This window comes from Lactuca virosa, chromosome 9 (assembly GCF_052849685.1).
Source record: "Lactuca virosa cultivar CGN04683 chromosome 9, Lactuca_virosa_CGN04683_v6, whole genome shotgun sequence".
Classification (NCBI taxonomy): domain Eukaryota; kingdom Viridiplantae; phylum Streptophyta; class Magnoliopsida; order Asterales; family Asteraceae; genus Lactuca; species Lactuca virosa.
The window spans coordinates 48,131,515-48,156,935 of NC_136434.1; the positions used below are offsets into that span (position 1 = coordinate 48,131,515).

At 35.4% G+C, this 25,421-nt stretch overlaps 1 protein-coding gene and 1 non-coding gene across 2 annotated transcripts; both read left to right on the forward strand.

The window, feature by feature from the left end:
• The first annotated feature begins 2,011 nt into the window (after positions 1-2,011).
• Positions 2,012-4,390, forward strand: LOC145139208 (putative receptor protein kinase ZmPK1). Its single transcript, XM_079073118.1, has one exon. It carries the CDS (start codon positions 2,012-2,014, stop codon positions 4,388-4,390), a length of 2,379 nt encoding a protein of 792 aa, XP_078929244.1.
• Positions 4,391-7,214: 2,824 nt separating this feature from the next.
• On the forward strand, positions 7,215-7,321 carry LOC145141618 (small nucleolar RNA R71). Its single transcript, XR_013722811.1, has one exon. It is a non-coding gene; the product is annotated as a small nucleolar RNA R71 (small nucleolar RNA).
• Positions 7,322-25,421: the final 18,100 nt, after the last annotated feature.

Consider the following 25,421-nt stretch of genomic DNA (forward strand, 5'->3'; position numbering starts at 1 on the left):
ATGTTTCTATTTATATTATTTTAGAAATAAAAAATATTTTGGTATTAAGCCGTAGCAGTTAGAGGCAAAAAAGAGCCTCATTTTATATTTTGTCTGGGGCCTCAAATCGACTTGAGTCGGCCCTGCACCTCCGATTCTACTTTAAACTTAGTCTGCCAAAATCATGAACAAATCTAGAACGGTGTCAGTGAGATTTCGATTATGTGGTTCACCGATGAGTCTTTGACGTATGTGATGGCTTCAAGAATGTAAAAGAAGCATATTTGCAGGTGGATGGTGGGTTTAAGAAGAATGTTCAGACCCAAAAACGAAGATGGCATGAGGATGAGACGACGAAGAAAAGGTGTAGAAAAAGCGGGACGTTCAAACGATGAAACCGTCGTTTCCATTTTTTTCATAATTAGGGCTACTTTTAATTCTTTTTTCCTTTATTTCACCGAGAATGAAAAACAAATATACTCCAATAAATAAAAAACTTTTTACCACATGTCACCCTCTCGTTAGTTTTGTCACATGTCATTTTTTGATTATTTTAAATTAATTTTTTTTCTACAGGTCATTTTATGGTTTTTTCCATTTTATTAAATTTCACATAGTATTTAAATGTAACAATTGCAATAAATTTAATAATAAATTGGTATCGATTTCATTAAAGGACTTACCTTCTATTCTCAAAATTTCTAAATTAAAGTCTCATTAGTTTCCTTTGTTTATTTATTTAAATTATTTGTTTAAATTTAAAAGATAAAAAAATATTTCAATTTTAATAATTCAATATTTTTCTTATTTTTCTTATAAATTCAAACGTTTCAAGTATTTAGATATTCATATTTATTTATTTTTAAATAAACTTATGTAATACATGTGTCTCACAACTAGTAGATAAATAAATCTATATGGAGATTCATGTGCATATTGTATTGTCTATTAGATGATTTAGATCCTTCTCAATCCCGATTTAAGTACATATTACCCGTTAAACTAGGATAAATCATATTATCTTTTTTAAGAGGTTATTTATAAGTTTAAAGATTTAAAAGGCACTGAAAAATTATTTAATGATCATTTAAACCATAAACAAAAATTCATGTCGTTTTTATGATAATAACCCTTCCTAAAAATATGGTATTATTATTATTTCTCATAGAAACTACGGAACCCTCGAGTGTAATATTTAGGTTGTCTCGGTTGTGCTCGCCGCTTTCGTATGGACTGTTTGGAGATACTGAGGTAATAATGTCTTCAATGACAAAATTAAAAATTGTCACATGTTGGCTAGTGGGGTGAATATGGCATTTGTTTGGATAAAAAATAGACATAGAAAGGGTTTTTTGATTAACTGATCTGATTGGTGTAATAACCCTTTACAGGAATGTCCCAAACTGATGTAATTCTAGCTGATGGCTAGATTCTTTTCAATAAATTTCTTGCAGTACAAAAAAAAAATGCTAGATATGCAATAAACATAAATACAGGGGTTGGACTGTAAATTTAGAAATTCTTTTTGAAGCGATTGGTAGATTAATTTCAACCAAACCCATTACGTGGATGAGTTTGATGGCACTATGATTCATTATGGTGGAAAAGCTTCTTGACCGCTACTTAAGTTTCATGGAACTCCAAAGTCCAAACCCTAAAAACTTAGTGGAATGTAAAGACTAAATTTTTGCGTCGAGTGGGTCACTGTTCAAAAGTGTGCAATTGCAACCAAAGACTCCAATTTAGATTTAATAATTCATGAAGCATAAAAACTAAGAAATAAATTATATTTAATAATGGAAAGGAGTTAATAATGGAAAGGAGTTATCGTATTTGACTTATAGATCCCACATACATATAAAGTATAGATTTAATAATTCATGAAGCATAAAAACTAAGAAATAAATTATATTTCTTTGAACGTATCAAAGACTCCAATTGCAACCATAACTAACTATAAATATAACAAATAAGGCACTGCATTAATTAAGATGTTTACATCTGACTTAAGTATAAATTCTAAACAGAAAAAATGAAAATAAAAATATTTCTTCTCCTTTTCTTTTCTTCCATGAAATCTTCAGCTTCAAAGAACACTACTCATGATCATCTTCAAAGAGGTTTCTCTCTATCCGTTGATGATAGTTCACACGTCTTAAGATCCCCAGACAACTCTTACACCTGTGGCTTCTATAGCTTCCAAAGCAATGCATATTGGTTTGCAATCTGGTTCACAAACTCCAAGGAACGCACCGTGGTCTGGACAGCCAACCGTGACACACCTGTCAATGGCCGTGGATCAAAGATGACATTTCGGAGAAACGGAGCCATGGTTTTGACCAATGTGGATGGAATGCTCGTGTGGGAAACAAACACAACCTCGACAGATGTCAATAGAGCAATGCTGTTGAATACGGGTAATCTTGTATTGAAGAACAAAAGAGGTCAGATTCTTTGGCAAAGTTTTGATTACCCAACGGATACTCTTTTGCCTTCTCAAACACTAACAAAGAGCAAAAGCTTGGTATCTGCTTTAAGAAGAGGAAGTTTTGAATCTGGGTATTTTGGTTTGAGCTATAACAGCATTAACGTTTTAACACTCACTTATGATGGCCCAGAAATATCAAGTGTGTACTGGCCCAGTCCTGATCCTGGATATAATGTGTGGGCTTATGGAAGAACCTCCTACAACAGTAGCAGAGTCGGAATATTCAATGATTTTGGTGCATTTAGCTCGAGCGATAGGTGGCAGTTTAATGCTACAGATATGAGTTTTGGGATCAGAAGGAGGTTAACTATGGACTACGATGGTAACCTCAGAATTTATAGCTTGAACGAGTCAACTGGGTTATGGTCGATCTCATGGCAAGCTATGGCACAACCATGCAATGTTCACGGCATCTGCGGGAGAAACGGTATTTGTGTTCATGGACTTAAAATGGAATGTTCATGCCCACCTGGTCACCGGTGGACTGACCCTAATGATTTGGGCCAGGGTTGTCAGCCTACTTTCAATAAAACATGTGTAAACTCAACAAAGTTTGGATTTTTAGAACTGCCGCATACAGATTATTATGGCTTTGATCTTGATTATCTGCCTCTAACTTCATTTGAAACCTGTAAGGACACTTGCATGCGAGATTGTAGATGTGAAGCATTTAGTTACAGGCTCACAGGTCAAGGCCTTTGCTTTACTAAAAGTGCTCTTTTCAATGGGATTCGATCTCTTGTTTTCCCAGGATCCATCTACTTGAAAGTACCTATTGGCATGAAAACAACGAAATCTGTCTCAATCCTCACCAGTTCTAATGCCACATGTGTAGAGGTCACAGTCATGGTGGGTTCTCCATCCATGTATGAATCATCTGGCAAGAAGGTGAAATGGCTTTATCTTTATTCCATCGCTTTGGCAATTGGTGTGGCTGAAGCTTCGGTTATCATGTTAGGGTTGTGGCTTTTCTATAGAAAAAATGCCCTCCTAACCAACCTAGAAGATGGTTACCGTATGATATCAAGTCACTTTAGGGGTTTTACTTACGAAGAACTGATGAAGGCGACACAAAACTTTAAGGTGGAGATAGGGAGAGGAGGCTCGGGGACTGTTTATAAAGGAGTTTTGGAAGACGAAAGGGTGGTGGCTGTGAAAAGACTAGAAGATGTGAGCGACGGTGGAGAGTTTTGGGCAGAAATGAGCACAATAGGTACAATCAATCACATGAATTTAGTGCGAATGTGGGGATTCTGTTCGCAGAAAAAACACAGACTTCTGGTGTATGAGTACGTGGAAAATCTTTCTCTTGACCGCAGATTGTTTTCTACGACTTTTCTTCAATGGAAAGAAAGGTTCAAAGTTGCCATAGGCATCGCAAAAGGTTTAGCTTACTTACACCATGAGTGCCTAGAATGGGTGATTCATTGTGATGTAAAGCCAGAAAACATTCTTTTAGATGGGTCATTAGAACCAAAGATTGCAGATTTTGGTCTAGCAAAGTTGTCTGAGAGAGATGGTGAAAACTCGGCGTTTACAAGGATCAGAGGTACGAAAGGTTATATAGCTCCAGAATGGGCATGCAACCTGCCTATCACGGCAAAAGTTGACGTCTACAGCTACGGGGTTGTGGTTTTAGAAATGGCGAAGGGAATTCGACTTTCTAGTATGATTTCAGAGGAAGGAGAAGAGGAAGAGTCGGAGCTTATGAGGTTTGTAAGGGTAGCGAAAACAAAGTTCCAAAAAGAAGAAATGGAATCATGGATTGAGGAGATTATTGATCCGAGGTTGGGAGGGTTGTTTAGCATGAAACAGGCTACAAAACTTGTTGAGATAGGTCTAAGCTGTGTGGATGAAGACAGAAACAAACGCCCTACAATGGATTCAGTAGTCCAACTTCTAATCGACTGCGAGTCTGAATAGATATGCTAAATAGCATAACGGAAAGAAAGAAGACATTTGAATTTTATGGTTATAGCGATGATCAATATTCAACATGCATATCAAGTTTACAATTTACATAGATATTAAATAAATGTTTGTGGTTGTTAAATTATTGATCATATGTTAAAATTAAATAAATGCTTGTGGTTGTTAATTTAACGATTGCAAAATTGGTTGGTTTGTCAATTTCTTTGTAATGTCCAAAAAAAGTTTATTAGCAAAAAGATCCCTATTTGATGGTTTTGTTGTGGTTTTGGTCTCTAGCTCATTAAGTTTAACATATTTTTATGTTAACTTTTTGTCAATGACAGTTTTACCCATAGAGACTATTTCTGTAGTTTTATATTTTTACCAAACTATAAGAATTGCAATTTTTCTTTTTTATTTTAATGAATTATTGTACGATAATTCTTTAAATTATTTTTTTAATTTCTTTCTTATTATATTATTTTTAATTGTGATATTATTATATTAATAAATATTATTTTTATTATACTATATTTATAGATTAAAAATATTATTTTATTTGGTTATTAACTTTTTTTAATTAATTTTAATTAATTTCTTGATAAATTATTTTTTATTGGATTATTATATAGTAATAAATATTATTTTTAACATATAATATTTATCTATTAACAAATATCACTGGATTATTAATTTAATTCAATTAATTTTTCTTTAAAAAAAAATTATTGCGTTGATTATGTTTATTGGGTTATTACTTTAAATTTATTATTTTTATTTATAATAAATATTATTTTTTAATTGTTTTCTGTATTATTTTAAATAAACACACCAAAAAATCTCACCCACCCTATCTCTCCTAATTTATTTTAAATATTTTGAAGATAACTTACTTTAGACAGTACCACCACTATCACTCTGTCACCACCACCACTGTCGGACCATCTCCAACCCTTGTTACTATATATATATATATATATATATATATATATATATATATATATATATATATATATATATATATATATATATATATATATAGGGCTAGGTTATAATGTGGATGGACAACTATTGTGTGGACGTGTGGACAATGCTATTCTATGAGAATTAATAAGAGAATAGGTTGTTTGCTAATGTGAATACGTTCAATCTTACACAATTATCGTCATTTTCATGCATTTTCACTAATTCTTATTCATTTTTGTTCTCACGCATCGTTTTTTACTCATTTTAATTCTAACAGAATACGACTAAATAAACATTATGACAGAATGAGAATAATAAAAAAAATCTATAATAACCTTATACACGATTTAATTAGTGAGAATGCGTGATAATGACAATAGTTATGTAAGACTGAACGTATTCACATCACCAAACAACATATTTTCTTTGTCATTCTCACATAATAGCATTGTCCACACGTCCGCACAATAGATGTCAATCCACATTTGAACCAGCTCTCTCCCTCTCTCTCTCTCTCTCTCTCTCTCTCTATATATATATATATATATATATATATATATATATATATATATATATATATATATATATATATATATATGTTAAGTGTAAGCTTTGAATCATGTATGTCGATGAGGGCTCTTGCGGTGCTCAAGAACGGTCTTTCCAAGATTATGGGAAGGTCTTCGTCTTCTTTCATGTCTAGAACCACAAAGTCAACTGGAAAAATAAAATTTTCAACTTTCACCAATAATCTTCGACAATCCCACGTGGGTGAGTGATTGAGTAATCCGCCATTTGAAGTTTCATCCTTGTGTTTTGTAGTTTTGGTAGATCGAGGTTCACGTAAAAAGAGTATGGCATGAGATTGATGCTAACCCCCAAATTGGCTAAAGCATTTATTGAAATAGAAGTTCAAATTCACAAAGCAAAGTCAATCGGCCCGCGTCTCCCATCTTGATTGGCAATCCATCAATGATTGCAGCAGAACATAACTCATTAAACACAATAGTGGATGCTTTTTCCAACTCTTTTCGGTTAGTCATTACTTCCTTAGAAAATTTTGGAAGCTTATCCGTGGATTTGAGGAATGGAGCATTTATCGAGAGGGATAACACTTGTTCCATGAACTTCTTCTGTTCCGGCTCCAAAGTATGCTTAAGAGATCGAGATGGATATGGCAGAGGAGGTTGGTATGCTTTTAAAAAACGAAGATTTTTCATCTTCCAGTGGCCACGTCGTGGGCACTGGGCAGATGGCTTTTCTTTTGCTGCTTCGTGCTCTATTGCTTCCGGCTATGGATCGGGTTGTTCGGTATATGTATCGTACATCATAAATAGCTCATAATCTTCCTCTTTCTCGGTGTATATAGCCATAACGTGAGGTTATGGTATTGGATCCAGATATTTAGGAGGCAACCTCTCGTTTACAAGTTTTGTCAATTGCCCCATTTTCACTTCAACGCTTGATATTTCTTCTTCATATTTGTCACCACTTAAATAGCACACTTGAGCTTTCTGGTTACCGTTCTCGTCCAAGTCACAATCTTTCGTCAAATGTGGCCCATTGCAATTTTCACAACCCACACGTATGACATGTATGGCTTGATCCATCTTCGTCATTCTTCGATCCATATTCTTTAGTTTTGCCAATACCACCGATATGCTCTCGTTTTCACCATCCTTACTTCCCTTTGCTTCTAGTAGTATCACCACGAGGATTGTGGTACTCCCACGAGTGTTTTACGAACTCTTCAACTAAATCCTTGATCACTGTCGGTTCCTTCTTTGGTATCGGTCCTTGAGAATCAATAAGTTGCCTTGTGGTCACATTTACCCCATCGTAGAAAATATAAACCTCTTGTTGAACGTTTAAATCGTGTTGTGGGCAATGTCTTAACAATCCCTTGTATATTTCCCGAGCTTCATATAAGGACTCCCCACTTTCTTGTTGGAAGTTAGCTATTTTCATCTTGAGTTTAGCTATCTTCGATGGATGGCTAAATTGTTCAATGAAAGCTTCACGAAGGTTGGACTAAGTTCTAATTGTTCACGGCTCAAGTGACTTCAAGCATACTTTTGCATCCCCAGTAAACGTCATTGGAAGCATCCTGAGTGGTACCGTATCTCTTGAAACATTTGGCACATGGAAGTAGTTGGCTATGTCTAGCACCTCATCAATGTGATTAAAAGCGTCTTCATAGTCCTTGCCAGAAAATGGAATGTTTTTTAGTTAAGAGAATATGTACCTTGAGCTCAAAGTTGGTTGCAGTCGGAATTTCTGGTGGTACAAGGCCTGGTCCTTAATCATCACGGATCCACTTCTTTTATCCTTCCATAGTCATTCTGGTGATGTCTGTCATTTCTTCTTGTTCGATATTGATATCGTCCTCTGAATCGCTTCATGTACCTACCACATATCCTTCTTCTTTCTTGATTGGAGTCTTCTCAAAAGTGCTCGAACATGTCGATTTGAAAAGCGTTGCTTGAATCGCTGACCTTCTTGTTTTTTTTTTTGTGGAAAGACGATTCTGGATCTTGAAGTTGTGGAACTATTGGAGTTTTAAATCCTCTGGTCATAAATCACTGAAATAAAAATAAAATAAAAACAAAACGTGTAAAACGAATAAAAACTAAAAACTGTATGTTACGTGACCACGACGTAGCCAAAGATTCCCATGACGTGGCTGTAGATCAGACATGAAAAATATAATAAATGCAGAAAAATAACTTTTGACGTTTTTACCCCGCAAAAAGGATCAAATAACTAAAAGCAATTATAATAAAAATCAAATAAGTCGTTCCCCGGCAATGGCGCCAAAAACTTGATGTGCACAAAGTATACCTATCAACTGTTAAATTTGTAAACTTAACTAATTTATGCACCTATAGGCAGTGTACCTAGTCGGATTATAGAATAGCTTAGGTAAGTCGGGTTTCAATCACAGGGAACCGAATTTAACTAAACTACTTCTAATTATAATAAGAAAACAAACTTCAAATTGGGGTTTTTACTGATTTTACAAGTTCGGTAACTTAAATCAAACTACTATCAATTAATCAAACTAACAAGCAAAGAAAACAATTTTTAACTTCAAGATTAAAGAGTACTTCCGTTTAGTTTCGATCCCCCCTTCTCTTATGGTTGATTTCTAGTGGATGAATTATATTAATTACCAATTTATTAATTTACTAGTTATTATGATCAAATATCTAGATGTACCAATTTATGAATTACCATGCAATGATCAAACACAGTTTAAACACAAAATCGATATGAGGACAAATTGGACTATGAATGATAAATCTAGTAGTTACTTTCCTATGATCAGTCACGCAACCTGTAATGCCTCGATTCTCAGGTATTGAATTAATATAAGAATTTTCTTGTTTTCAAGGTCTACTCGACGAGTTGGTTGCCCTACTCGTCGAGTAGCAGCGGGTTGGGTCGCGTGTTTTAGTGACCTACTCGCCGAGTCCAATAAGGGACTCGACGAGTAGGAGCTGGAGGATGAAACCCTAAATTTCGGGGTTTTGCATCCTATTTAAAGGACCATTTGCCCCTTAGCCTCCCTTTGCAGCCTCTAGAGAGTTCAGCAAAACCCTAATACGTGTGTGTGCTCCATTTGTGTGTTTCAAGCCTTGGAAGAAGATTCTTAGAAAATGGAACTTGAAGATCAAGTAGCTAGCAGCAAGGAGCTTGCGTGGACTTGAAATCTACCTCAGATAGCACCATTTGAAGGTATCAAGTCGTTACCTTGACCTTCTTTCCTTCTAGATCTCTTTTGGGTTGAAGATTAGGGCTTTTCATCATGTTATGAAGCTATTCTTGGGTATGAGCTAAGATCTGAACTCTCCTTGGTCTTTAGGTCCATAAAGCTTACAGCTTTAGCAAGTATAAACCCTTCCTTTTGAGTTAAACTCCATTTCAAGTTTAGATTTGGCATTATGAGTCATTAGAGCCTTGCATGCACGTAAAGTTTGCAACTTTACGTGATAAACGTGCATTGGGAAGCTGGATCTGCAATTTGGAGCCTTAGCATGGCTTAAAAATCGTTTGTATGAATAAAGGACTGAAGAGACTCGGCGAGTTGTATGAAAGACTCGGCGAGTCCAATGAAGATTATCGTAGACTCGGCGAGTTGTATGAACGACTCGGTGAGTTCGATGAAGGTTGACGTGGGCTCGACGAGTCAGTCAAGTGACTCAGCGAGTTGGCGAGGGTTTTCCCAACCTTTGGACACGTATGAACGCGGCGAGTTATAAAGGGAAAACTCGGCGAGTTGGCCGAGGAGTTATGACCATGGACACTAGGAACTCGACGAGTCACACGAGTGACTCGACGGGTTGGCAAGTTGTGCAAGGAACTCGGCGAGTAGCTAAGGGGTACTCGACGAGTTAAGGTCAACATGGACTGTTGACCTTGACAGTTGACTTTGACTTTGACCAAGGGTTGACCAGTTGACTTTTGAGGGTATTTTGGTAAATTGAATGTTGATAGCAAAGGACATTGGTGAATATAGGTGTGGGAGTTGGCGCTACTTTTGGAAGAGTTTGACACTACCTTCCGAGCTACTTGTGAGGTGATTTATCCTCACTATACTTAAGGGTCTAAGGCACCAAGGCCGGCCCTTTGGATTGTTATATGGTTATGTAATGCTAGTATGATCTGTTGGATCGGTATCCTAGAGGGTAGGATAATATTATATGATATGTGGTATGACCTGTTAGATCGGCATCCTGGTAGAGAGGATGGTGTTATGTGCTATGTGGTATGATCCGTTAGATCAAGTATTGTCTATAGACTGTTATGTGATTATTTGTTATATGTGCACATGTTTGTTTGGCGATTGAGGCTTATCTGCTTTGTGCGAAAGCCAATAGACCTGGGCATTCCAACCTGTTGGTTGTGGGCCGTGAGTATTCCATCCCGAGGATGACTGGACTCATAGTATGTGGGCATTCCAACCTGTTGGTTGTGGGCCTTGGGTATTCCATCCCGAGGATGATTGGACCCATAGTATCTTGGCATTCCAACCGGATGGTTGAGGGCCTGGGGTATTCCAACCTGATGGTTGACTGGACCCATAGTATGATGTTTATGATTATATGTGTATTTTTGTGGGTATGGGTATTTTGGGGGAACTCACTAAGCTCTCGGGCTTACAGTTTCAGTTTATTGTTTCAGGTACATCAGGGGATCGCGCCAACGCGAAGGCGTGATCGTACATCCCCTCATGTTTTGTTTATATTTCTTGGAAAACTCTGATATTATACATTTTGAAAACAAAGTTGTAATGATTTTTAATGGTTTGAAATGTTTTTAAAAGTTTTAAATCGGCTTAAATTTTTGGGTGTTACACAACCAAGCACAAATTAAGATTAATTATGCTTTCTAACACAATTTAAGTTACTAGCTTTAATTACCTAATTCAAGTTCTGATAAATCTTGGCTCTAGCAATTTAATGATGATAAACCACTCGGAAAACAAGTCCATGCAATTAAAATGATCATCTACTACACTAAATTCATATCAAGGCATTCAAAGACTAGAACTAAAACATTCTAGGATTTTGTTTATCAAACACAAGTAAAATCAACATAAAACATCCATAAATCGAAATCAACACATAAGTTTCGGGTTCATCTTCACCAAATAGAAGTATGGGGTGATTAGCCCATAACTAAGACAGAAACACACATGAAATTGAAGCTAACTATAAAAGACATGGTAAAATCTAGCAAACCAAATGATTCAATGATGATCTTTCTTCAATTCTCTTCAAAGCTTGAGTGCAATTCGAAATCTTTACTTCTAAGGGTTTTCAGTCATAATCCTCAAGCCAACCTCTCAAATTCGACCTAATGTCCGAATATATATAGTTTCCTAAAATCTGATCCCCACACCGTGGCAAATAGGCTCCACGGTGTGGCGCTCTGGATCCACGCGTATTCTCCAAGTCATGTATATGATCGCGAATGTTCTTCTCACCACGACATAGCAGGAATTCCCACTCAGTGGGCTTCAAGAATCTTGAATATTTTGACTTTAAATGCCGCAACCCACTCTTTCCTGCTTCCAGCTCCGCAATTGCTTCATTTTCATCTCAAGCATGTCTTTGCTGCTACAAAACAGATTTCAAACATAATAAGTACGTTATATCCCAAAATAAGCATATTTGTAGCTAAAAGTATTAAGAGAGTGTACAAAATATATGGTTAAATATGCACATATCACTACATTTTTCCTAAATCAGTAGGAATCACCCTCACCCTGCTACTCTAAATCACATGGAGTCTCCACCAGTCCCAACGTGTCCTCTCGTGAATGCATAGTCGTATACAATGTAAAACTAGAGAGTCATTAGAATAAAAGATTCTACACCAGCCATCTTGAGTACCTGCTAATTAGAATCAACAAAAGGTATGTATCCCTAACCATAATTTCAATTCATAGGGTTTTATTTTTGTATTTTCATATGTATGTTGTTATTAGATGTGAAAAAGATATAGATTCTTTAGGTTGCATGTACCCTTAAGTGTTAACTGAAATTCCGCAAGTACAGTGTTATTGTAAACTATAAATCACATCAGTGGTATCAGAGCCTTGATTCTCACATTAATGATACATAATAGATGAAATCCAAACAAAAAAAAATCGACAAATCTGCTCTGTTACGACATGACAAGCCTTCTTTCACGACGTGAGAACAGTCTGGATTGCGATATCTGGATTTTCTTGCCTTAATTCAAAAGATAGGCTAATTACTAGTTAATCCAAGTTATTTTAAATGTATAAAATATGAATATGTCAACTAGGTAATTAAGAATCCTAATTTGAATATAAAAGGAAGATTAAATAATATAATTATCAATTATAGGACAATATAATTATCCTAATAAGATTTAAGAAAATTAATTAAAAGTCTAATTAATAGATAATTCTTAATCCTATTTAGTTCAAATATTAATTATTAAATGTTAATTGAATTAATATGATTTGAACCTTGTATTTTCAAAAGTTTTAAAATACACCTTATACATATGTATAAATGTCTATTATTATATGTATCATTAAAAGTCAGTTAAATCAATAGTATGTCTCATTCATGAAGCCACACTATAAGAGAGGTATAAGGAAACAGTCTATAAAATGACCGTTGAAAGGGTGTCCTTTCTTCCCACCGCTTCTTTATGTGGTGGAGGGTCGTTATCTGTCACACCCCCAAACCGGAGCGGCGGAAACGTCCGGGGATGGATGACTTCATATTTAAGTATCACAACACATGCATCATAGTAATCAAAGTACAACAACTTATATTAATTACATGTGTGTTCAATCATTGTATATTGACACCAAAATACATATATTTAAACAAAAGACGCAACTCTAAACTGCTCCGTCTTCAAAAGCTTTGGAAGGTACCTGTTAATTGGTTCCCTGAGAATACAAGTATTTTGAAAAAAAAAAAGAGTATCAACATTTAAGCTGAGTGAATGCATAAGTATTTATGTTTAAAAGTTTTCTAACTGATCCTTGAAAGAGAGAGTGTGTTCATTGTTCCAGAAAATCCTATATATTCTGATGTAACTAAAAAGTAGTTTTAATACCATAAAACCGTAAAAAGAATGTTTTTGTATTGTTTATGTTTTTCCAAGTTTTGTGATGGTACTCTATGAAAATCCTGTAAAAATGAGTATGCCTTGCTCCACCAGCTGTAACTGTAAAGTAATACTGTAAATCGTATTATTGTAAAACCAGTACTTTGTATTCGTATTCTTTGGTTTAATTAATTATATACTAATCGTATTTGTTCATATCTTTTTAGTGAGTTATTATAACCATACTATGACTAACTGCCTGCTATGACACTTTATAGGCGTCAGAACTGTTAACGACATTTGTCACTCATAGGCATGCCTGCCCGGCTGTAGCTAATAGTCTGAGTGCAGGATTGTCAATCCCATATAGATCTATACACATTTGTCTCGCCCTCTATCCGGAGATTCTGGTTATAATCAGGACTTTAACTGTATTGCCTAAATGAATAAGCAACTAAACATTGTCTCACAAAAAGCATATTGACGATTACATATATAACAAATGATTAAAAGTCGTTTTTGAATAAATGATAAACTGATAGAATGATCTTTCTCTAGTATTCTTGAATGTAAAGTATTTGTACAAGAGTAATCTGTTAAACTTTATATAACTAGTTTGTGATAATAGTTTAAGAGTTCCATAAATTATACCTATTATAATTTATATATGTTTTCTATTTGATATGTAATATTCATGAAAGTATCCCCTTTGCTTGACATGTTACAAAGGGAATATTAATCTGATTGAATTAACTTTTATATTCATATATACATATATATATATATATATATATATATATATATATATATATAATTGAAACGACATTCGGACAAATAATTCTACTCTGAGCCTACATCCAAATAAGGAAAAGGGAAATAAAGCGAATTATTAGTTCTAAGCCCTTTAAATCTTATTTATATAAATATCTATATATAAATATGATTTTGGCAAAATATAAGTTAAAAGAGTTTATAAAACATTTTAAAAATTATTTGATTGTAAACACAATATTCTTGTGTTTAGACTTGTATTTCCCCCTTAAAATAGTGAAAATTGGTAAAAATACAGGGGTATGAACTCACTTGATAGGTGGTGATTCGGGTAGCGTTTCGTTTCTAGAAAGGAGTTTATTTGATGAAACTGAGAGTTTTTTGATGAAAAGTCGGCTTCATGCGGGTAGAGTTTCAGCTAAAAATTGAGGACTTCGGGGCTTGCGTCAAGTGGTAAGGAGGTTCCCGGGACTTCGGAGGTTTTAGAGAGGCTTAAATGAGTGTTTAAGAGGAGAGAGATTTTGAAATTTGTAAACCAAACTCGGAAGCCTCGCATCCTATTTATAGAAGGCTGAGGTCCAGTATTATGCTGGGCGTAATATTCAAGTACGCTAGGCGTACAACTCATACGCGGGGCGTACTGGTTTGAGTCTTATCCGATCTTCAGATGTGGCGAGGCTACGGGATACGCGTCGAGGCTAGTCCGATTACGTTGGACGTAATCTTTTCGTACGCGGGGCGTAATGGATACCTGACTTCGGACGTGTCGATTGAGCGAGACACGTGTTGCATGCGAAGAAAGAGGTGACGTGGTCAATCTGAGGCCTAGCTTCCGTGTACGGTGTGCGTACTTCTATTTTCCAAACTTCAAAATTTCGTATCTTTCGCATACGAACTCCGTTTTTTACGTTCTTTATATCCACGAGTAAGTGAGACCATGCTCTACAACTTTCGTTTAGACTACGTCGGCTAATTTTTACTTTATTTTTAAAGTTATATTTTTAACATGCCGGGATTGGAAAAATCCGTTAAAATTTCATAACTTCTTTATCCGACGTCCGTTTTCGTCTGTCTTTTTACCGTTGTACTACTATTGACGAGACCTTCGATTCTCGTTTAGGTTGTGTCAGCCAAAAATTGCTCGATCTTTATTTCGAATTTCGAGCTGTGTACTGCTATGTCGAATCTTAGAAAAATCATAACTTCTTCATACGAAGTCTGTCACACCCCAAAACCGGAACGGCGGAAACGTTTGGGGGTGGAGGTCGTCATTTAAAGTATCATAACATTGCAAAGTAGTAAACAAGCAACAACATCATCCATTGCATTAAAAGTAAAGTTTTAATACATGAGTGTTCGTTCATAGTAATAAGACACCAAAATATGTAATCAAAATAAAAGACGAGTCTTGTCTGTGCTCCGTCTTCTCAAAACCTGGTCATCGTACCTGTCTACTGGTGACCTGAGAATACAAGTTATTTTGAAAGTGTAGATCAGCATAAAGCTGGTGAATTCATAAGTATTATGGTGTCATTGATTCGAAAAGCTGTTATGAAAGACTTGTAAATGTTTAATAAAACATTTAGTATAAGTGTGAAAACCCTAGAAAATCCCATATTTCCTACTAGTATAAAAAGTAGTCTTCTACCAAGACCCGAATGCTTTGAAGGTTTGCATTTTTGTATCAATGAAGATTTTTCCCTGTACAACTATTATTATAAAAAAAAATAGTCTACCTCATCGTTTATGTGAATGTGTCACAAAATAAAAGTAATAGGGAAAATTATATAATCATTGAAATCGTATCCTTTTGCCTTAGGATAAACACGGTTTAGAAACTCGCCGAACAGTACAACCGAGATCATCCGTCGATGAACAGGTCCCGCTGTAGCTAGCAGCCAGGTGTAGGATGGTCAGTCCCGTATAGTATATATATAGTATTTCTCTCTGTATAGATACAATATTTCTCTCTGGATAACATGTAATAGTATCTCTTCATATAGTAGTATAGACTCATGAATGAAGTGACTCTTGTGTAATTCCTTGTAATAGGAATAGTAATTTGTATCCCCTAAACTATACCTATAATAGTTTACTGGAATGTAAATTGAATGTCCAAGTAGGTTTATACACCCTTGCTACTCAAGAGTGTTGGAACTGAAGAAAGAATGAAAGCTCCCATATCAATACATATATACATGAAACATAAGTGTATAGATATGGTTTTTAACAGTAAATTAAAAGAGGTTTTGTAAAACATTTAAGAGTTTTGAACAATAAATAATAATGACTTGATGTCAGTTTATAAAATAATTCAAAAGTAATTTGTTGATAACAAAGTAAAAATAACTGAAAAGCATTGTGTTTATCACATTTTGAAGTATGTGAAATCAGTTGTTTGAAAACACAGTTATAAATCACATGTGATTGATTCTATAACTTCCTGTTTTCTACTTGTATCCCCCCCCCCCATGAAAGCATTTAAAATCATTTAAAAGATCGATTAAGGGGATATGAACTCACCTGTAGTGGGTGGTTTGGATGAACGGAATGGATAGGATGCTAGGTGTCAAGTGAAGACTTGTACACACACAAAGATCCTAGTTAACATATAATCACACATATATGTATCCAATTAGTCATAAAACAACTAATTAACCAAATTTAAGACATCCTAAGACATGTAAAACACTTGATTTAAGTGCTATAAGTCCTAAGGATTGCATCTAAGGGTGGTAGGACCTTGTAATTGAGTTTAGGGTTCAAGGGTAAACTCCTTTGGAGTTTACGGTTTTGTGACCAACTCTTATTGAGTTTACGGTCGTAAACCCATAACTCGTTGAGTTTACGGTCGTAAACCCATGAGTTTACGGCCGTAAACTCATGGTACTCGACCATTTTGTGTTTTGAAGCCATTAAGATCATAAGAAGCATTCCTACTTCATGTTTAAGCCTTAGGAAGAGATTAGGACACCATTTCACTCCTTTAGGGAGTTTACGGTCCTTGGACCACTTCTCCTTGGGTTTACGGCCGTAAACCCAAATGGTTTATGGTCTTTTGATGTTTTCAAGTACTAAGCACATCAAGGAAGGGGTCTAGGCTAGTTTCCAAGGCTTAGTAAGGGACTAGGGCCACTTTGGCCCCTTTGTTAGGGTTTACGGTCCAAGAACACCTTGGACCGTAAACACCTTTGATCTTGATTCTTGGGTGTTTTCTTGATGATTAGAATTGTAACAAGTCTTATAATACACTAGGGTAAGAGTACTTACTAGGTAGAAGCTTGAAAAGGTGCTAAAAGTCCAAGAACACTAGTGTGTGTTCTTGGTGAAACTTGAAGATCTACACTTTTGGAATGATTTCACGAATGGAATCATGTAAGATCACTAGATTAAGTAGGATATCAAGTTTTTAGGGATAGAAACACTTACAAAGTTGAAGATCAAGAAGAAAAATCGGATGATACTTGAGAGGATTTGAGTTCTAGCTTTGAAATTGTGAAAAATTGTTAAAAATGGCTAAGTGCCATATTTATACTCTTGGGGTTTACGGCCGTAAACACCTTGTTTAGGCCGTAAACTCCAAACTCTTGGAGTTTTGGGACATTATTGCTACACAATAAACCCTAGGGCATCCTCTCTCCTGATATCTCCTGAAGTACTAATCTTAAAACCCTCAAACTTATTCCAGAAAGCTTGAAAGTTAGTAGAAACTGTTCTGACTTCTATTGAAGTGAATGGTTATACATACTAGAAATTTCGGGTTGTCACAAAGTACGATTTGGACGTTCTTTTTTATGTATGATCATGGTTTAACGTATTCTACGACTTTCATTTAGATACCTAAGGCTAAAAAATCATTTTATTGTAAATTCACTTTTTTACGCTACACAGCGTTTTGCCGGTTTTGTCGCGGAACTTCGATAGGTCATAACTTCTTCGTTATAACCCATATTTCGGTGTTCTTTATATTTTCGGAAACCTTATCACGACCACTATAAGTTTCTTCATAGATATCGAGTTTATTAAACAGATTGTTTTTGAGGATTGATTAGGTAATTGCGTCTAGTATTCAAAAATTTCTTTTTATTACTTTAAAAACTAGTTACTAGTTAATCTAAATTTTTACATTGATTTAAATTAACGGGTCGTTACATTATCCGAACGGTTTTGATAGGACATAATCACATTAAATGTATAATGTGTAAAGTACTAGAACCTTTTATAAAATCTCACTCTAGTTACTTTAGGAAAAATGTGAAATTGTATGCTAATCCATGAAAACGCACATTATTTCTTTGTGAGTCCTTAGTAGAGCGTACATAGTTAACCGACACACTAATATAGGACTACAAAGATGAAATGACGTCACATTCTCGAAATTTATGATTATTGATGAAGCGTGTATGGTTAACCGGCACATCAATGTGAGATCATAAACGACCTCGAGGATGTCACGCGGATTTGCATGGTTATTCCCATCTTATTTGTTATCCTCGACATCCCAGTCACAAATCGAAAAGCATAATCTAATATTAACACGCCATTGATTTTTTAATGATCTCAAAATATCTAGGAGTTTCATTTTGATTAGAATTGGTACCTAAAATAGTTTTGTGATATAACTACGACATCCCTCGTCATATTACGAATCATATTTATGGTGTTACATCCTGAAGTTTCAAAGTAAAATTTTCATTTTATTCATTAAAAATATAGGTCTTACAAACGATTACAATCCATTATTATATAAAAGAGTATTTTGGCGGAAGTCTATAAAACTTTATTGATGCTTCAATGTCGTTACAGTCATGTGTGAGCCTTTGCACGGTCATATGAACAACCTTTTAAGCAATTATTCAACAACTGTAAGTCGAGGCTTAGTGAATTCCCTCAAAATATTCCATACCAAAACATATATATAATGCATACACATAATGGCCTTCAAGGTATAGTTGTCCCGCCCTATCTTTGCCTACAACATATAGCTAGACCGTACATTGGCCTTTAGCATAAATCTAGTCCACCCGAGTCTATTGGCCTTCAGCACGAGGCTGGTCCGCTCTCAGCTCCACATAATATTTTAACACATATATCAAGCATTATTCCTACATTACAGGAAACTATCTAGCCTAATCGCTTAAGTGTCATACTACGGGCTTCTATATCCTAACGTATAGTGGATATGTACTGGAGTGTAAAATATAGTGAGATGAACAAACCTGGACATTTTCTCAAGGGATAAACGGTTAACCGGACAGTTTAGTTGATGACCAACACTTCAACACGGATTAACCTATTTTATTATAGTTTATTAGTTCTTATGGTAAAGTAGGCTAGACCTAACACTAATCCCAATGACTACTGATAGTTATACTAAATAAGGATCAACCAGACCGTACAGTTGGGAGGTAGGACCATTTCCGCATATAGCTTTTCTGAAATCCAACAACCAAGCCAATGAGACCATTCTAGACATCTCTCCCATAAGTACATCAATCAGTATAACGACTTGGAATTAATGATAAATCTTAGTTATAGGTTCCTAGTAACGACTTATAACTATTATTATAAATTACACGAAGGCGGAGTAAGTGTAGCTCACTTACAGAGATCTGGTCGAAAACCATGAAATTGTACTGACAGAATACCGATACCGAAAGCTTCCTTCTTATCGGCCTCTTAGATATTTCAGAGCCTTGCTAAACTATCCTAAAACTAAGGGAAGGTCAGACCTCAAAGAACTAGAGAGATTGTAGAGAGAATGAAGTGAAATTGGGTGAGGAATGAAGCAAATACAGAAGGTATTTATACATCTCAGGGGTGCACACTGTGCACATCTTAGAGGCGCGTCGTGCGCTCAGACCTGGCTGGCTACGCCCTCCTTCTGCCATGTGTCGCGCTCGGAGTCGTCCACCTCATACCTTCTAGAAACAAGCCATGTATCCCAAAATTATGGTGACACGTGGCACGTCCATAGCTTGCCATGTCATCACGTCTCTTCATGGATTTGAAGAGTCGGCTTGCCACATGGCGCTCTCTGGTTCCGCCACGTCATCGGTACGCATCAGGCACTTCACGCGCCTAGTTTTCCAGATTTTTGAAGTGGCGTAACTTTTTCATACGAGCTCCGTTTTCGACGTTCTTTATATTTACGGAATGCTCTCGATGAGATCTACAACTTTTCTTTAGATCCCAATAGCTAATTCTCAATCTATCAAAAATTTATGTTTTTGATAGGCTTAACGTGTTAGAGATCGCTGCAAAAAGCATAACTCCGTTATCGATGTTCTTTATATCGACGGACTCTTATGGACGAGATCTTCAACTCTCGTTTAGATTATTTGCCTAATAATTTACCGTTCTAAAATTTGATTTCTGTGTCGCGCACTGCTATACCCGGTTGCACAGAAACTTCGAAAAATCATAACTTTCTCTCATGAAGTCACATTTAGACGTTCTATATATCTACGGAAATAGTATTGACATTTTCTGCGTGTCTATGATAAGTATTTTGGCTTAATATTGATATATTTTTATTTTGTATTTTATAATATTTACAATCCGTGGCTATGGTAAAAATGGGGTGTTACAACTGTTGGGTTTTGAGCATTCTAACACTTCCTAAGTGTACATGCAACCCTAATAAACCTTGGATCTATGTTTGTCTAAGGTACATGCAAAATATTAATTTCCAAGGTTTATAACCTATTTAGCATGGCATGGGGTACTTTTAAACATAAAAGGACTAGATAAATTACATACCTTTTGTTGATTGTTGATTCCTTGGAGTTTGAGAGCCAAGCACCAATAATGTGAATGCCTCAAATGGAAATCACAAATCACCACAAACTTGGAAAATGTATGAGAGAGTATACTAACACTTAGAAATTGGCCACCACTATTACACACACACTAGGGTGTTTTTCATGCAACATAAGCTTGTTTATATAGTGTGCATGGTTAGGGTGAAACCCTAATAACCCATGTCTTTTCCTCTTCCAAGGATCCATGGGTTAAAAGCTCCATGGATCATCCATGGACTTCCATATAAGGTTAGCCCATTAACAAATGAGCATTAGCCCACACCATATAAATACAATAGCCCATGATTTAATTAGTCTTCCTTTTAATCACTAAATCAATTCATAATTAATTCAAGATTAAAACTAATTAAATAACATGACTTTATATTAATATATTATAACTTATAATATATTAATAAATCGTAAGTATACAATTCTCATAAAATTATCCATAAACAGTTTGGGTGAAGTGCAACCCAAATGGACCATGCCGGGTCGGGTCAAGTATATACCAAATAAGTTATGGACTTAGACACCTTATCCAACAGTCTCCCACTTGGATAAGTCTAATAACTATATTTGCGTATGTTACTTCAGGAACCAACCAGCAATCGTAGCTCTCGAAAACTCTGTTGAACTATGAAGCGCCATTTTAGATAAGTGATCATATAATCCTCTGTTCTCATGATATCAGCCGGACAAATACATGAAACAACGTCGTACTTATTGTCCAGCAGTTTGTTTCCCGATTTCCGATTTGTTTGACAAAGAACTAAATTGAACACATCAATTAGGTTCTGACCGGGCCCGGTACATAGGTCAAAACAAAATCATCGAGGGGCCCAGATATCGCTTCTAATCCTCCAAGGATTAGAAGGAACAGATAAACTTCGACTCATATACTTGTTTCTACTACTTGTTGAATTATACACAAAGGCACATTTTACAACATCAAGTTACTGATGCGTTTACGTGCAATCAATGCACAACCAACTCATAGGTAACAACTCATATCTCTAGGTTTGAAGACTTATATGATATTACCGTCTCACGATCACTCGAGATAAATTCCATGAAGTGATACAAGTGAGCGTGGGTTAATTCCAATACTCATAACTTATGAGTACTCATGAATGTTGTAGCAACCATTGCTATGTCTAAACACGTTTAGCCATCTACAAACTCGATTCATGACAGTCTTAATTCATACCTACTTCCAACATATGAACGACTGTGGAGTGTTTAAATAACTTAGTCATTCGGAAAGAATAACCTAGCTATTCTGGAAGTCAAAACATGCAAAGTGAAACACAATAATAATCGAATCCAATATGGTCTCAGAACCCTTTTGAATATAAATAAAACCACCTTTTATTTATCACCATATTGATTACACATTATTCATTGTATAATGTTTCAAATAATCAACTTAATACTTGAACAAAAACAACAGTCGTCCCATGCTCCTAGCACGTACACTTTGTTTTTCTAAACAATAGTTATGCCATACTCCAAGTATGCACACTATGTTTGTCTATGATCTTTACTTTGTGAAATAGATCAATTGAACATGATTCCAATGATGCTCATTTCACAATCCCAAATCCTTATTGTAAATGTAAGAATTCCTAATTCCTACCATTTACCAAAAAAAAACTGTTAGATTTTAAACTTATATGCACTGATCCTCTCGTAATGGTTATGCACAAGGTCACCAAAACCTTGTCATCAGTCATTACAGAGGATTCCAAAGGAGACCAACTCTATGGAAACGAACTCTCATATTCAAAGTACATTGCTTTGAACATCCTTCTTGCATAAAAGTTTCTAACTTTCTCATAGATTCTTAATATCCAACTCCCAATATGGAAAATTTCCATATTCCTATTTTGATTATCATATCTGAACAAGAGCTACCTCTTTTCAGAATATATCCATATGGTCCTTCCAAAATTTAACACTATACTTCCAACTGTCCCTGAGCAACCAATCTTTGGTGAGCCTTAGATAGTCCTCGACAATTGCTTAATCATTTTAGTCTTATCCAATTCTAGACTTTTCCCTTCTTAATGCTCTGAGCATTTGGAAAATTTAGAAAGGATGAATATTATAGCACATGTGACCGATCCTATACCCGAAGCATATGGGACACGATTCACGATGTCTCACACAAAGACCTGATACTGGATCAGTCTTTTGCTACAATATTTTTTTATTTTCCATGTTTTCAAAAATCGACTATGAAGAGGGATGTCGTGATCATAATCGAATTTGAGAACGCAATATATATAGAATTTCCTTATGTTGAACAATTCCAACATAAAATTCATATATATATCCTTGACTAAAGATGATTAAAACTCAATCTAAGCTTTTAGAATTGAAATGAAGTATAATTTCCTCTCCCTTAATTATAGCAAAACAACTTTTTCAACCCCTACAACTTTACGAATTGAAACTTTTGTTTTTCTATAATTAACATTGCTAACTTGCAACACTAAACATAATAATCATGCTCCCACTAACATGATGATTATCAGCATAACACTTATGCTCCCACTAGCTCTGACATATTTCCAGAAATCAGCTGGACTTCTGAAATTTAGATTCGTACACCCTTTCTTAGATAGCTCACATGTGTGTCTAAACAATTTCCAGAACTATGAAAAGGGATGTCGTAATCATAGTCTTAATTGTTTAGACCTTTGCCATTTCTCACAAGTCCATGTTAGTGTGTCGGTTAATCACACACGCTCCACTAACGACTTTAAGAATGCAAACATCACAATTGCTATCTACTTAAAATCTTCTTAGTGAAAGCATTTCCTCACCATCATTTTCATGAATCGGAGAGAAACCTTATGACACTTAGATTTTATGGTGTATGAGTTCCTATCCATGTGAATTTGTCAAAACCATAATCACAAGACAAGGTTAGTAACAAATTCAGCCTTACATGGATTGAACTTGTTCAATCTTAATTTCTTGTCATATGGTAGCACAAGGCCCACCAATGCTTCCAAGCTGTTATGCACACAGTTTAGAACTAACAGAACTCATATGCATAGTCAACTTAATAGGAACAGACACAGAAACAAGAATTATGTCAACTTAATAGGTTTCAAACCTTAAGTCGTGTGCTAGTGATAAAACTCAGGTTTTACTCTTGATTAAATCTTGAAATCCTTTCGAGATCTTTAAGACTCCCACTGTCCTCTTGACATATAAGTTTCCCTAGTCAAGAACCATTCCTTGACAAAACAAATATTCAAGGGATAGTGCAGATTCTTATTAAGATAAACACTTCACACAATTGGTCTTAGTTGGTCTTTGTCTTATCCAAGACATCACAACTTACCAATTTCAAATGTACAGGAGTAGAAAACATTTTACACTACATTTGATAAGTGTTTTAAACCTTACTTTATGTCACTCAATGTTACAATCTTGGAGTATGACTCTAAGAGTTGTTTTGGAACGAAGTATGATACATCTTCTTGATTTTAACCATTCCAACGATTCATGACCCCTCATCTTAGTCATAACAATGCACTAAGATGTCCTTAGAGTATGAATTTGTGATATGGTTTCATAATCATTAAGATGATCATAAAAACATGATACTAAAGTACTCTCCCATCTTTTTAGATTTGAGAAACTTTTATCTTTCTGCCAAATTTGATTCTTCTCATCCGTTCTGCCATACATTGAAACTTTTCCAATGTTACAGAATTATACTTAACCTTATAAGTATAACCATATTTACTAATCTTTAGTAAATCATGATGAATTGATCTTTGTGGTGGACCTTGACCAGCACACACCCAGTGTACCTAATTCCTTAGTCCTTCAATTGACTCACATATGCATGTGATCAATGAATTAGTCTCAATTTTGCAAAGATGAAAATTCTCATTCATCATACAATACAACTTGTATGATTCCAAGTTTCTGTCTAACTGAAGCTTGGGTGATGAGAACCTTTCCTCATTTGGTAAATTCAGACACTACTACAAATGAGAGAATCAAACTCATATTTCCAATATTGCTAGAAACATACAAACATCAATTTTCCATAAATGCCATTGTAAGGGGATATAATATAAAATAAACTAAACAAAACTTTTATTTCTTTATAAAATGCGGAAAAATATTCCTTACAATGCAACTTTAAATGAAAACTATGCTATTACATATTTCTTAGCAATCTATCATAACTTTTAAGTAGTGGCTCAAAAATCCGATCCTCGAACCATGCGATAGAAATCCATCTTCGTGATCAGATTCAACACACTCTTCTTTTAACCTTCCTTTTGCTCGATCCTGCTAAACATCAAGATGCAGCCTAGTCACATCATGTAATAAGAATCAACAATTAGGAACTTTAACAAAGTTAGATAGTGGACTTACCTGAAGCCGAGTCAAACATTTTGTCTCTACTTGCTTTCAAATATTTCTGGTATTCAGGGCAGCTTCGCTTCCAATGTCCCTTCTCATGACAATAAAAACATATAGACTCTTTGGTAATGGTACATGAGACAATCACAGACTTAGCCTTTCCCTTTACCTTTTGGTCAACCGGGTTGACCAAGGCCGATCCCTTTCCATTGGGATGAGAAAGCTTTTCTGGACTTCCAATGTTACCATTGTCCATGTCCATGGAAGTTTGAGAAATAGATTTTCCATCAATGTTTGCTTGACCATTGTGCCAAATCATTGCTGATTCAGCAGCAACAAGCAAATAAGAAAGATCTATTAGGGTTATGTCAGGATCTGTCATATGGTAGTCTTTAATAAACTCACCATACGACTCAGGAAGTGACTGAAGAACCCAGTCAACAGCGAACTTCCTTGAAATAACAGCACCCAACATTCTCAACCTGTCTATGTGTGACTTCATTCCT